This window comes from Panthera onca, chromosome A2 (assembly GCF_046562875.1).
Source record: "Panthera onca isolate mPanOnc1 chromosome A2, mPanOnc1 haplotype 2, whole genome shotgun sequence".
In the NCBI taxonomy this organism is placed as follows: domain Eukaryota; kingdom Metazoa; phylum Chordata; class Mammalia; order Carnivora; family Felidae; genus Panthera; species Panthera onca.
The window spans coordinates 80,425,949-80,439,600 of NC_138340.1; the positions used below are offsets into that span (position 1 = coordinate 80,425,949).

The 13,652-nt window shown below is 39.5% G+C and overlaps 1 protein-coding gene across 3 annotated transcripts in view; it reads left to right on the forward strand.

Moving 5' to 3' along the window:
• The window catches only part of ORC5 (origin recognition complex subunit 5), an 85,303-nt gene that overhangs the window by 36,435 nt on the left and 35,216 nt on the right, over positions 1-13,652 (forward strand). For all 3 annotated transcript variants that reach the window (XM_060628465.3, XM_078442543.2, XM_078442542.1), the window contains exons 10-11: positions 812-924; positions 8,096-8,143. In XM_060628465.3, the coding sequence (XP_060484448.2) occupies positions 812-924; positions 8,096-8,143 (161 nt within the window). The remainder of the gene's footprint in view (positions 1-811; positions 925-8,095; positions 8,144-13,652) is intronic.

Sequence of the window (13,652 nt, forward strand, 5' to 3'; positions counted from 1 at the left end):
TTTGGTTTCTAAATGCTCTAGATGCCATACAAGTGATTTCCAGTTGTGTGTTCCGATGGAAAGAAATAGATGCTGGCATTAGAAAACCTGTAGTAATTGGTCTGCACTATTCCCTGACTCTACGACCTTGAGTCCACCTCAGTGTCCTCATCCAAAGAATGTCTAGCTTTAAGTAACTGCAAAGATTCAGAGACACCTAAGTAAGGCACCTAGCACAGTGTCTGACACATACTAGATATTCAGTAAACAGCAGATTCCTTCCTTTTCTGTACAAATGAATGCCATTTGACTGGCTCCTTTGTTTTATTTATCAGTTCATTTAGTTTTTTTTTCCTTTGTACAGGATACTTTAAGGATACCACAAAAACAGATATAGTTCCTTCAGCAAAGAGTATAGCTTGGTAAGAGATATAATTTATGTATAATTAACTATTAATACAAGGTATAAAGTTACATGGGCCATGAGTTAAATACTCAAAGTAGGAATTCATAGTAGGGACAGATTTTCTACTTTTGGTGTGATAAGAGAGCTTCAGGAAAGGCTTAATGGAAAATGTGGCTTTGAAGGGCTGCATGGATAGGATTTAGAGTTCAGAATAGGAGGAGCTAAGCAAAAATAATGAAATGAGCAAGCATATGACTAATAGTGATATTCACTACCACTGCTGCCATCATCATTATATTGACACAGGGAGTAGGTCATTTTTATAAGAGAATACCATATATGGAAGTCAAAAGGTAAGTGAGAAAACATAAGAGAAACTTAATGGTAGCCTCTTCAATGCCTTCATCAAAGTTTTTCGTTGTGTAGGTCTCTCAGCATATACTCATGTGGAACTTCCATATTACTCCAAGTTTATTCTCATTGCTGCATACCTTGCTTCGTACAATCCAGCAAGAACTGACAAGAGGTTCTTCCTTAAGGTAATAATTATTTGTTTCTGAAGATTTTAGGAATGTTTTGAAATTTCTCAACACCTGTAAATTTCTCAGGGGTAGAGATTAGAATAAGAGATTGCTAAATACGTGGGGCGCCTTGGTGGCATAGTCAGTTGAGCATCCACGTCTTGATTCTGGCTTAGGTCATGATCCCAGGGTCATGGGATCGAGCCCCACATTGGACACTGGGTTAAGTGTGGAGCCTACTTGAGATTCTCTCTCTCTCTCCTCTCCCTTTGCCTCTCTCCCCCGCTTGTGCTCTCTTTCTCTCTCTCTCTCTAAAAGAAAGAGAGAAAAAAAAAGAGATTGCTAAATATATATTTAGGACATATTCTTTAAAGGCTTTAAATTAAGGTCATAATCTGAATGGGAAAAATAGGTAGTTTCACAGAAGAGTTCACGTATACCTTAGGTAATAACTCTAGGTTTAAAAAATATATATATAAATAAGGTTTTGTTTAAAGTATGAGAGATGGGAATAGTTTTAAGGGTGCCATCTACTCTGTACATTGATATACAGAACATTCAGAAGCCCCTTCTGCATGTACATTAGTTGGAGAAATTCCATTTTGGAATTGTTTTCTTTTTGTTGTTTTTTTTTTTTTTTTTTTTTTTTTTTTTAATTCAGGGTGACCACTGTTTTTTTTTTAATAATAAAAGCATCTACGACTTAATATATATATATATATTTTTTTCTTTTTTAATATATGAAATTTACTGTCAAATTGGTTTCCATACAACACCCAGTGCTCATCCCAAAAGGTGCCCTCCTCAATACCCATCACCCACCCTGCCCTCCCTCCCACCCCCCATCAACCCTCAGTTTGTTCTCAGTTTTTAACAGTCTCTAATGCTTTGGCTCTCTCCCACTCTAACCTCTTTTTTTTTTTTTTTTCCTTCCCCTCCCCCATGGGTTTCTGTTATGTTTCTCAGGATCCACATAAGAGTGAAACCATATGGTATCTGTCTTTCTCTGTATGGCTTATTTCACTTAGCATCACACTCTCCAGTTCCATCCATGTTGCTACAAAAGGCCATATTTCATTTTTTCTCATTGCCACGTAGTATTCCATTGTGTATATAAACCACAATTTCTTTATCCATTCATCAGTTGATGGACATTTAGGCTCTTTCCATAATTTGGCTATTGTTGAGAGTGCCGCTATAAACATTGGGGTACAGGTGCCCCTATGCATCAGTACTCCTGTATCCCTTGGATAAATTCCTAGCAGTGCTATTGCTGGGTCATAGGGTAGGTCTATTTTTAATTTTCTGAGGAACCTCCACACTGCTTTCCAGAGCGGCTGCACCAATTTGCATTCCCACCAACAGTGCAAGAGGGTTCCTGTTTCTCCACATCCTCTCCAGCATCTATAGTCTCCTGATTTCTTCATTTTGGCCACTCTGACTGGCGTGAGGTGGTATCTGAGTGTGGTTTTGATTTGTATTTCCCTGATAAGGAGCGACGTTGAACATCTTTTCATGTGCCTGTTGGCCATCCGGATGTCTTCTTTAGAGAAGTGTCTATTCATGTTTTCTGCCCATTTCTTCACTGGGTTATTTGTTTTTCGGGTGTGGAGTTTGATGAGCTCTTTATAGATTTTGGATACTAGCCCTTTGTCCGATGTGTCATTTGCAAATATCTTTTCCCATTCCGTTGGTTGCCTTTTAGTTTTGTTGGTTGTTTCCTTTGCTGTGCAGAAGCTTTTTATCTTCATAAGGTCCCAGTAATTCACTTTTGCTTTTAATTCCCTTGCCTTTGGGGATGTGCCGAGTAAGAGATTGCTACGGCTGAGGTCAGAGAGGTCTTTTCCTGCTTTCTCCTCTAAGGTTTTGATGGTTTCCTGTCTCACATTCAGGTCCTTTATCCATTTTGAGTTTATTTTTGTGAATGGTGTGAGAAAGTGGTCTAGTTTCAACCTTCTGCATGTTGCTGTCCAGTTCTCCCAGCACCATTTGTTAAAGAGACTGTCTTTTTTCCATTGGATGTTCTTTCCTGCTTTGTCAAAGAGGAGTTGGCCATACGTTTGTGGGTCTAGTTCTGGGGTTTCTATTCTATTCCATTGGTCTATGTGTCTGTTTTTATGCCAATACCATGCTGTCTTGATGATGACAGCTTTGTAGTAGAGGCTAAAGTCTGGGATTGTGATGCCTCCTGCTTTGGTCTTCTTCTTCAAAATTACTTTGGCTATTCGGGGCCTTTTGTGGTTCCATATGAATTTTAGGATTGCTTGTTCTAGTTTCGAGAAGAATGCTGGTGCAATTTTGATTGGGATTGCATTGAATGTGTAGATAGCTTTGGGTAGTATTGACATTTTGACAATATTTATTCTTCCAATCCATGAGCAGGGAATGTCTTTCCATTTCTTTATATCTTCTTCAATTACCTGCATAAGCTTTCTATAGTTTTCAGCATACAGATCTTTTACATCTTTGGTTAGATTTATTCCTAGGTATTTTATGCTACTTGGTGCAATTGTGAATGGGATCAGTTTCTTCATTTGTCTTTCTGTTGCTTCATTGTTAGTGTATAAGAATGCAACTGATTTCTGCACATTGATTTTGTATCCTGCAACTTTGCTGAATTCATGTATCAGTTCTAGCAGACTTTTGGTGGAGTCTATCGGATTTTCCATGTATAATATCATGTCATCTGCAAAAAGCGAAAGCTTGACTTCATCTTTGCCAATTTTGATGCCTTTGATTTCCTTTTGTTGTCTGATTGCTGATGCTAGAACTTCCAGCACTATATTAAACAGCAGCGGTGACAGTGGGCATCCCTGTCGTGTTCCTGATCTCAGGGAAAAAGCTCTCAGTTTTTCCCCGTTGAGGATGATGTTAGCTGTGGGCTTTTCATAAATGGCCTTTATGATCTTTAAGTATGTTCCTTCTATCCCGACTTTCTCAAGGGTTTTTATTAAGAAAGGGTGCTGGATTTTGTCAAAGGCCTTTTCTGCATCGATTGACAGGATCATATGGTTCTTCTCTTTTTTTTTGTTAATGTGATGTATCACGTTGATCGATTTGCGAATGTTGAACCAGCCCTGCATCCCAGGAATGAATCCCACTTGATCATGGTGAATAATTCTTTTGATATGCTGTTGAATTCGATTTGCTAGTATCTTATTAAGAATTTTTGCATCCATATTCATCAGGGATATTGGCCTGTAGTTCTCTTTTTTTACTGGGTCTCTGTCTGGTTTAGGAATCAAAGTAATACTGGCTTCATAGAATGAGTCTGGAAGTTTTCCTTCCCTTTCTATTTCTTGGAATAGCTTGAGAAGGATAGGTATTATCTCTGCTTTAAATGTCTGGTAGAACTCCCCTGGGAAGCCATCTGGTCCTGGACTCTTATTTGTTGGGAGATTTTTGATAACCGATTCAATTTCTTTGCTGGTTATGGGTCTGTTCAAGCTTTCTATTTCCTCCTGATTGAGTTTTGGAAGAGTGTGGGTGTTTAGAAATTTGTCCATTTCTTCCAGGTTGTCCAATTTGCTGGCATATAATTTTTCATAGTATTCCCTGATAATTGTTTGTATCTCTGAGGGATTGGTTGTAATCATTCCATTTTCATTCATGATTTTATCTATTTGGGTCATCTCCCTTTTCTTTTTGAGAAGCCTGGCTAGAGGTTTGTCAATTTTGTTTATTTTTTCAAAAAACCAACTCTTGGTTTCGTTGATCTGCTCTACAGTTTTTTTAGATTCTATATTGTTTATTTCTGCTCTGATCTTTATGATTTCTCTTCTTCTGCTGGGTTTAGGCTGCCTTTGCTGTTCTGCTTCTATTTCCTTTAGGTGTGCTGTTAGATTTTGTATTTGGGATTTTTCTTGTTTCTTGAGATAGGCCTGGATTGCAATGTATTTTCCTCTCAGGACTGCCTTCGCTGCATCCCAAAGCGTTTGGATTGTTGTATTTTCATTTTCGTTTGTTTCCATATATGTTTTAATTTCTTCTCTAATTGCCTGGTTGACCCACTCATTCGTTAGTAGGGTGTTCTTTAACCTCCATGCTTTTGGAGGTTTTCCAGACTTTTTCCTGTGGTTGATTTCAAGCTTCATAGCATTGTGGTCTGAAAGTATGCATGGTATAATTTCAATTCTTGTAAACTTATGAAGGGCTGTTTTGTGACCCAGTATATGATCTATCTTGGAGAATGTTCCATGTGCACTCGAGAAGAAAGTATATTCTGTTGCTTTGGGATGCAGAGTTCTAAATATATCTGTCAAGTCCATCTGATCCAATGTATCATTCAGGGCCCTTGTTTCTTTATTGACTGTGTGTCTAGATGATCTATCCATTTCTGTAAGTGGGGTGTTAAAGTCCCCTGCAATGACCACATTCTTATCAATAAGGTTGCTTATGTTTATGAGTAATTGTTTTATATATCTGGGGGCTCGGGTATTTGGCGCATAGACATTTATAATAGTTAGCTCTTCCTGGTGGATAGACCCTGTGATTATTATATAATGCCCTTCTTCATCTCTTGTTACAGCCTTTAATTTAAAGTCTAGTTTGTCTGAAATAAGTATGGCTACTCCAGCTTTCTTTTGGCTTCCAGGAGCATGATAGATAGTTCTCCATCCCCTCACTCTCAATCTAAAGGTGTCCTCAGATCTAAAATGAGTCTCTTGTAGACAGCAAATAGATGGGTCTTGTTTTTTTATCCATTCTGATACCCTATGTCTTTTAGTTGGTGCATTTAATCCATTTACATTCAGTGTTATTATAGAAAGATATGGGTTTAGAGTCATTGTGATGTCTGTATGTTTTATGCTTGTAGTGATGTCTCTGGTACTTTGTCTCACAGGATCCCCCTTAGGATCTCTTGTAGGGCTGGTTTCGTGGTGACAAATTCCTTCAGTTTTTGTTTGTTTGGGAAGACCTTTATCTCTCCTTCTATTCTAAATGACAGACTTGCTGGATAAAGGATTCTCGGTTGCATATTTTTTCTGTTTAGCACACTGTAGATATCGTGCCAAGCCTTTCTGGCCTGCCAAGTTTCAAAGGAGAGATCAGTCACGAGTCTTATAGGTCTCCCTTTATATGTGAGGGCACGTTTATCCCTTGCTGCTTTCAGAATTTTCTCTTTATCCTTGTATTTTGCCAGTTTCACTATGATATGTCGTGCAGAAGATCGATTCAAGTTACGTCTGAAGGGAGTTCTCTGTGCCTCTTGGATTTCAATGCCTTTTTCCTTCCCCAGTTCAGGGAAGTTCTCAGCTATAATTTGTTCAAGTACCCCTTCAGCACCTTTCCCTCTCTCTTCCTCCTCTGGGATACCAATTATGCGTATATTATTTTTTTTTAGTGTATCACTTAGTTCTCTAATTTTCCCCTCATACTCCTGGATTTTTTTATCTCTCTTTCTTTCAGCTTCCTCTTTCTCCATAACTTTATCTTCTAGTTCACCTATTCTCTCCTCTGCCTCTTCAAGCCGAGCCATCGTGGATTCCATCTTGTTTTGCATTTCGTTTAAAGCGTTTTTCATCTCCTCGTGACTGTTCCTTAGTCCCTCGATCTTTGTGGCAAGAGATTCTCTGCTGTCCTGTATACTGTTTTCAAGCCCAGCGATTAATTTTATGACTATTATTCTAAATTCACTTTCTGTTATATTATTTAAATCCTTTTTGATCAGTTCATTAGCTGTTGTTATTTCCTGGAGATTCTTCTGAGGGGAATTCTTCCGTTTGGTCATTTTGGAGAGTCCCTGGCGTGGTGAGGACCTGCAGTGCACTTCCCCTGTGCTGCGGTGTATAACTGGAGTTAGTGGGCGGGGCCGCAGTCCGACCCGATGTCTGCCCCCAGCCCACTGCTGGGGCCACAGTCAGACTGGTGTGTGCCTTCTCTTCCCCTCTCCTAGGGGCGGGATTCACTGTGGGGTGGCATGTCCCGTCTGGGCTACTTGCACACTGCCAGGCTTGTGTTGCTGGGGATCTGGCGTATTAGCTGGGGTGGGTAGGCAAGGTGCACGGGGGCTGGAGGGGCAGGCTTAGCTCGCTTCTCCTTAGGTGATCCACTTCAGGAGGAGCCCTGTGGCAGCGGGAGGGAGTTAGATCCGCTGCCGGAGGTTTGGCTCCGCAGAAGCACAGAGTTGGGTGTTTGCGCGGAGCGAGCAAGTTCCCTGGCAGGAACTGGTTCCCTTTGGGATTTTGGCTGGGGGATGGGCGGGGGAGATGGCGCTGGCGCCTTTGTTCCCCGCCAAGCTGAGCTCTGCCTTCCGGGGGCTCAGCAGCTCTCCCTCCCTTTGTCCTCCAGCCTTCCCGCTTTCCGAGCAGAGCTGTTAACTTATGACCTCCCAGACGCTAAGTCGCGCTTGCTGTCGGAACACAGTCCGTCCGGCCCCTCCGCTTTTGCCAGCCAGACTCGGGGGCTCTGCTTGGCCGGCGAGCCGCCCCTCCGCCCCGGCTCCCTCCCGCCAGTCCGTGGAGCGCGCACCGCCTCGCCGCCCTTCCTACCCTCTTCCGTGGGCCTCTAGTCTGCGCTTGACTCCGGAGACTCCCTTCTGCTAATCCTCTGGCGGTTTTCTGGGTTCTTTAGGCAGGTGTAGGTGGAATCTAAGTGATCGGCAGGACGCGCTGTGAGCCCCGCGTCCTCCTACGCCGCCATCTTCCGGAACCCCCCTGTTTTCTTTTTGAAAACATGTATGCAATTTGATTTATTATTCAATGTGTTTGTAATAAGTTTTTATTTGTTGTTTTGTTTATCTCCCTACTAGTTTTTAGTTTCATGAAAGCAAAGAACACATCTTTTTTTCCCACTACTAAATCCCAAGTGCCTGCCTAAATGTTCTCAATCAGTGTTTCTTATGCGAATTAGTAGCCTGCCTTAAGGGATGAATAAAAACCCATTTATCTTTGGAAGTTTTTTTTTTTTTTTTTTTTATAGAAACAAGTAATGCTGTACTAAGTCAAAATATTAAGTAGTTTTAGGAAGTATCACTATTTTATTTTAACACCTTATTTCTTTACATGCATAAGTAATCTCATATACAATCTAAACTTAAGTCAGAGCAGCCTAAAATATGTTATTTTAGGTGGTAATAAATAAGAAAGTCTAAGATAACAAAATTAGTACCATGTTTTCCATTACGTTTTCTGTTTTTATGGAGTATTACCTTTTTTTCTATCTTAACAGTTATTTTCCTTAATTGCAGCATCATGGGAAAATCAAGAAAACCAACTTCCTAAAGAAACATGAAAAGGTATTTACATTTTAACATCTCTGTTAGAAAGAACTCATGAATTCAGGATACGATAGGAAGTGAATGTGTGCTTTTAGTAGTCATTTGGATGTAAGAAGTTATTTATTGATAAGGTTCCATATTTTGTTGTATTGAACATAGTGACAAAGGCATATTCCAGTGAGCTGATACTAGAGACAAAAGTGTGTTGACAAGTTCTTTTAGAGAATTCATAGATGAGAAGATTATCCTGGAATTTTTAACTAAACACGGTTGGTTTTCCTCTTTTCCCCTTTGACACACCCACAAGAACAACATTAAAGAAATACAGAAGGTGAATGAACAGATAAAGAGTAAATGTGAGACCTGCACAGTTTGGAACTGTGTTACAGGTACACGCACAGGTGACTAAGCCTCCAGACAAGGCTGCCACCTAAGCCCAAAGCAAGCAGATTTGACCAAGGAGTCTGGAACAGTTTAGGAATTAGAGGCTCTGAGCACCTTGAAGGGAGGGGTGTGGGACCAGATCGAAGTTGGCGGAAGGAGCATTGGGCCTGCTCAGATCACTTGTTCCACTCTCTGTACATTTAAACCACTGCTGCTTTTCTTGGCAAAAGATGAAGTTCGACCTGTAAACTTTGTACCACAGAAGCTGTGAGTTTTGTTTCTCACTCCCATTCTCACAAGCAGTTTTCCTCAACCTCCTAAATTGATAGTGTTTTCTCAGGACTTTGAGGACATCATTTTGCTGTCTTCTGGCTTTATTGTTGCTGCTGAAAAATACACTGTTAGTCTGTTATTCCTTTGTTGATATCTGTGTTTTTCTCTGGCTGCTTATAAGTCTCTTCTTTAACTGTAGTGTTTTTTGGTTTTTTGCTTTTGTTTTTTTTTCTGTTTCACTGTGGTCAATCTGGGATTGAAGTTTTTACTTGGGATTTGTTTTCTTTCCTGAATTTGCATAATGATACCTTTATTCAGTTCTGATGAATTAACTCTTCAAATAGTGCCTTGTTGTCTTTCTCTCTAACATGTCTTCCTGAGGCACTGATTAGATGTAGGTTAGACCTTCCCACTGTGTCCTCTTTGTTTCTTCAGTCGTTCTCATTCTTCATTACCTTTGGTCTCTGTGTGCTGTGTTCTGGGTGATCTCTTCAGTTCTGTGTTCTGACTCTCTCTTTGGCTTTGTCTATTTTGTTTACATCATCTTTGTGACTCCAGTAATTTTATTTATAATTCTTAGATGTTTCATTGGTTTATTTCAAGTCTGATGACTTTTATATTTTTCCTAGTCGTATTTTTCTTTAACATAAATATATTTTATGTTCTCCTTATATTCCAGTATTAGAAGACCTTATTGGTCTACTAATTTTCCATTTTCTATTTTTGCTGACAAAATGCCTTGTTCCTGAATATTTTATTATTTTTAATTGTTGACCAAACTTGGTCATTTGGAATTTTTGAAGCCTGAAGTGTGCTCTTTAGAAAGGTGTTACATTTACTTCTGTGCAGGCATTTAAGAGCACCAGTAACCTGTGATCATTTGAAATTCAGTTCTTAGCCTTGTGGGTGGGATTTCAGACTGCAGAGATACTGTGAATTATACTCCCACTCCCCCCATCAGCATTAAGCCCTACTTTCTAGTTGAAATCTCAGAGAAGACTTTTTTCCTCTCTTCACACAGAGTCAGAGTTTGACAGGGAAATTTCCTTACCCAATACATTTGCTTGGCACGGAAAAATTCTTCTGGTATTGCCTCTTCACTGAGACATCTCTGATTGGGTTTTCCACTATAGGCATATTGTTGATTTTGTACCCTCTTTCTTATGTGTGTGGTTACTTTAGGTCATAAAGGATTGATAGGAGAGAGTACTTACAGCTGGGGTGGTCAGGGAAGGATTTGTGGTAGGCCTTACATATGAATGGGTGCTCAAGAATGGTGAGGATTGGATGTGCAAAGATGGGAGAGGAGGCCATGCCACTTGAGGAAATGACTGGAGCGAAGAAGCAGAGGTAAAAAATGTAGGGTATAAAAGAAATAATGAAATGTAATTGGCTGAAATGTCCAGTGAATTTCAGACAAGTCATTTGAGGCCAGATTATGGAGGAATTTTGTCAGTCACCAGTTCCTTAAGGTTAAGGGAAGGAATCTTATCTCTTCATTTCTGTATCTCAGGACTTGGTGGTTATTTGCTGGGTGTTTACAAATGAAGAAAATTGAAGAATGAATACAAGACTGAGAATTTTAGGCCTATTCTTTAGACTTAGAAAACCATTTAAAAATTTTGAGGTGGAAGATGTATGCGTGCTGGTCATCAGTGAGGACTGTGAAGAGCTAGCACTCAGACCGCCCCTGTGGAATGAGTGGATTTGTGCAAGTCCGTGAGAAGGACAGTCTTGACGGAGGGAACTGTGTGAGCAGAGACCTCCTGAAAATGTCTCTAGCTATAAAGGAACTCTAGTTCTAGCAGTAGTAGTTGTTGTTGTTGTTTTCCTCTTCCTCTTCCTCCTCCTCCTCCTCCTCCTCCTCCATTTATTTCTTCAGAGAGAGTGAGCAAGTGAGCACGAGTGGGGGAGGGGCAGAGAGAGGTGGGGAGGGAGAAGGAATCCCAAGCAGGCTCCATACCATCAGCACAGAGCCCAACACAGGGCCTGAACCCACGAACCATGAGATCATGACCTGAGCCGAAATCAAGAATCAGATGCTCAACTGACTGAGCCCCTTAGGCACCCCTGAACTCTAGTTCTTCTTACTGACTTGAATTTTATAATAGCCTCTTTTGTCTTTGGTTCATGTCGTTTTAAAAATCTGAGCTTAACTGAAACTGTACAGTTTTTAGTTTATATTTTTGTTCCCTCTCCTCCTGAAATCTTGATTGAATGCTTATTTTATGCCGAGCACTCTGCTGGATGCTATGGATATTGCGGAGAGCAGAACAGCCATTGTCTGTGCCCTCCTGAAGCTCTCAATCTAATCAGGGCATCAAACCTTAAAAAGCAAACCACGTGAATAATTATTGTAACAGTTGTTTTGAAAATATTACAGATCTTCAATTGTGTAATTCTTTCTGTGTATACTCAGTTGACACTGGTTTTTTAAGATTTTAGTTTTTAATTCAACTAATGCATACACGTGATACCAGATTACTTGCCAGTTGGTTTACATAGAAAAGCAACGGTTTTTCCGCTCTCCTCATCCATAGTCCCATTCCTCCTCTTTGAATTGTTTCTAGTTTTAATTTTTCTGGTATAGATATCCATAACCCTAACTTTCTGTCTCTACTTTTCTTTATGTAACTTGACACCAAATTTGATGCCATTTAACGCCTCAAAAATTGATTTGATTTCCTTGTTTGATTTTTCTGTTCTTACAGGCCTTCCTTCTTGAGCTCTATAGTGAATTTATAGGCATTTCTCAGACTTCGTCTTCCCCTCTAGATAGGAAGCCACCTTGCATTTATAGCACACAAAACCAGTTCAGTGAGGAAGATAAATTATATGGCTTGCATGCCACTAGAACACTTTAATTTTAAATTGGATATGTGTTTTCTAATCAGAAAATTTAAAAAGTGAAAATCAGAGAAGTAGGTTTTCATAATGCGATTCTTAGGCCGAATTGCCTCCCACGTGATTCTAACACTTCTGGAATTTAGGAACTAACCTCAAATCATTTCTAAGTGTTAATGAGGACAGGGACACCAATTCCATTTAGATATCTCAGCATTTACCTTAATTTTTTTCTTTCTTTCCTTGAACATCATTTCATTTATTTATTCATTGTCCATTTATCTGTTCATTTATTTAACGATCCCAAGTGCTAGGGATAAAAAGGTGAATAAAACATTTCCTGTTTTCAGGGCAGTTATCTAGAAAAGAAAAAGAACACAGAAACAAGTATATCTATATCATGATGATTATATTAAAAGCTGTTGAGCATTTATAAGCCAAATACTGTGAAGCTCTGTGTTTGATCTTATTTTAGTTCTCAGAGTGACTTGTTGCATGTGGTTACTGTGATTGTCTTCATTTTCTAGGTGAGGAAACTGAGTAACTATTAAAGAAAAATTAATTCAATAACTGGCACAAAGTTATGTAGTTAAGTGGTAGAACTAGCATGCGCTTCCAGGACTTTCTGACTCCAAAGCCCGCCATGTTAACCACTGTCATACAACTGACAAATGATTAGTATCTAGATTTTTTTAAAGACTTACTATACAAACCCGTAAGAAAAAGGCAAAAATCCAATTGATAAGTGGGTAAATGATACAAAAAGGAACTTGAATGTCTAACAAACCTGACATGATTATCAGTCTCATTCACTAGTGAGAGAGATGAGACTGTAAACCATAGCTGATGTTTCATGTTCTCGGATTGGCAAAACTAAAAAAAAAAAAAGTGATGCTTTCAAATGTTGCTGGTAATGTAGAAGAATATGAGCCTGCATATTCTGTAGGTTGGCGATAATTAAAGTTAATACGTGAATGTACTTTATATTTGTCAGGATAGACCAGGGTATGCTGTTGTACAAAAACAAATCTCCAAACCCTCAGTTGACTTCACATAACAAAGGTTTATATGTTGTTCATGACACAACTGAGTATGAGTTGGGTGGCCCTGTTTTATAGTGATGCCAAGTGAAACATGGTGATTTCCAAAGTTGCCACTGAAGGGTAAGAAGATTAAAGGATTAAAAGAAGATTAAAGGTTTGAAAGGCCAGATTTGGAAGTAGGTTACATCACAGTCACATGTATTCATCCAACTGCAGGAGATACTGAGAAATGTAGTCTTCCCATGTGCCCAAGAACAAAGTGTGGGTGAGCACACAGCATTGTCTGTGCCCTCTCCTTTAACTTAGCAATCCCATTTAGCGAAACTCACACATGTACACAAGGGGAAAATGTACAGGATTGTCCATCACAGTATCATTTGTGATGAATGATAGTGATGAATTTTTAGAAGTAGATACTGATGGCATTCTGTAGGGCAGTTTGTAAATGGGATTAAAGTAGGGCGCCTGGGTGGCTCAGTTGGTTGAGCGTCTGACTTTGGCTCAGGTCATGATCTCCCAGTTCGTGAGTTCAAGCCCTGCGTTGGGCTCTGCTGATAGCTCAGAGCCTAGAGCCTGCTTCATATTCTGTGTCTCCCTGTCTCTTGGCCCCTTGACTGCTCGCGCTCTCTCTCTCTTTCTCAAAAATAAATAAACATTAAAACAATTTTTTTTTGGGATTAGAGATGCATGTATCAATATGGATAAATCTCAAAAACATGTTGAAGGAAAAAAGCAACATGGCAGAGTGATAGTCCAAAATAGTATCATTTATATGAGATTAGATGTTGCAGATAATGCTATATATTATTATTTATGAATACATATGTAGTACTGGTATAAAACCTGTAATGAAAGTGGTAAAAACAAATTCTGGATAGTGACTCCTTCTAGGGAGAAAATGAGATGTGAGAGGGGTGTAAGGGAGCTTCAATTTATCTATAATGTGATCTGATGTTTTATTTCTTTGCACATACTGCATAATG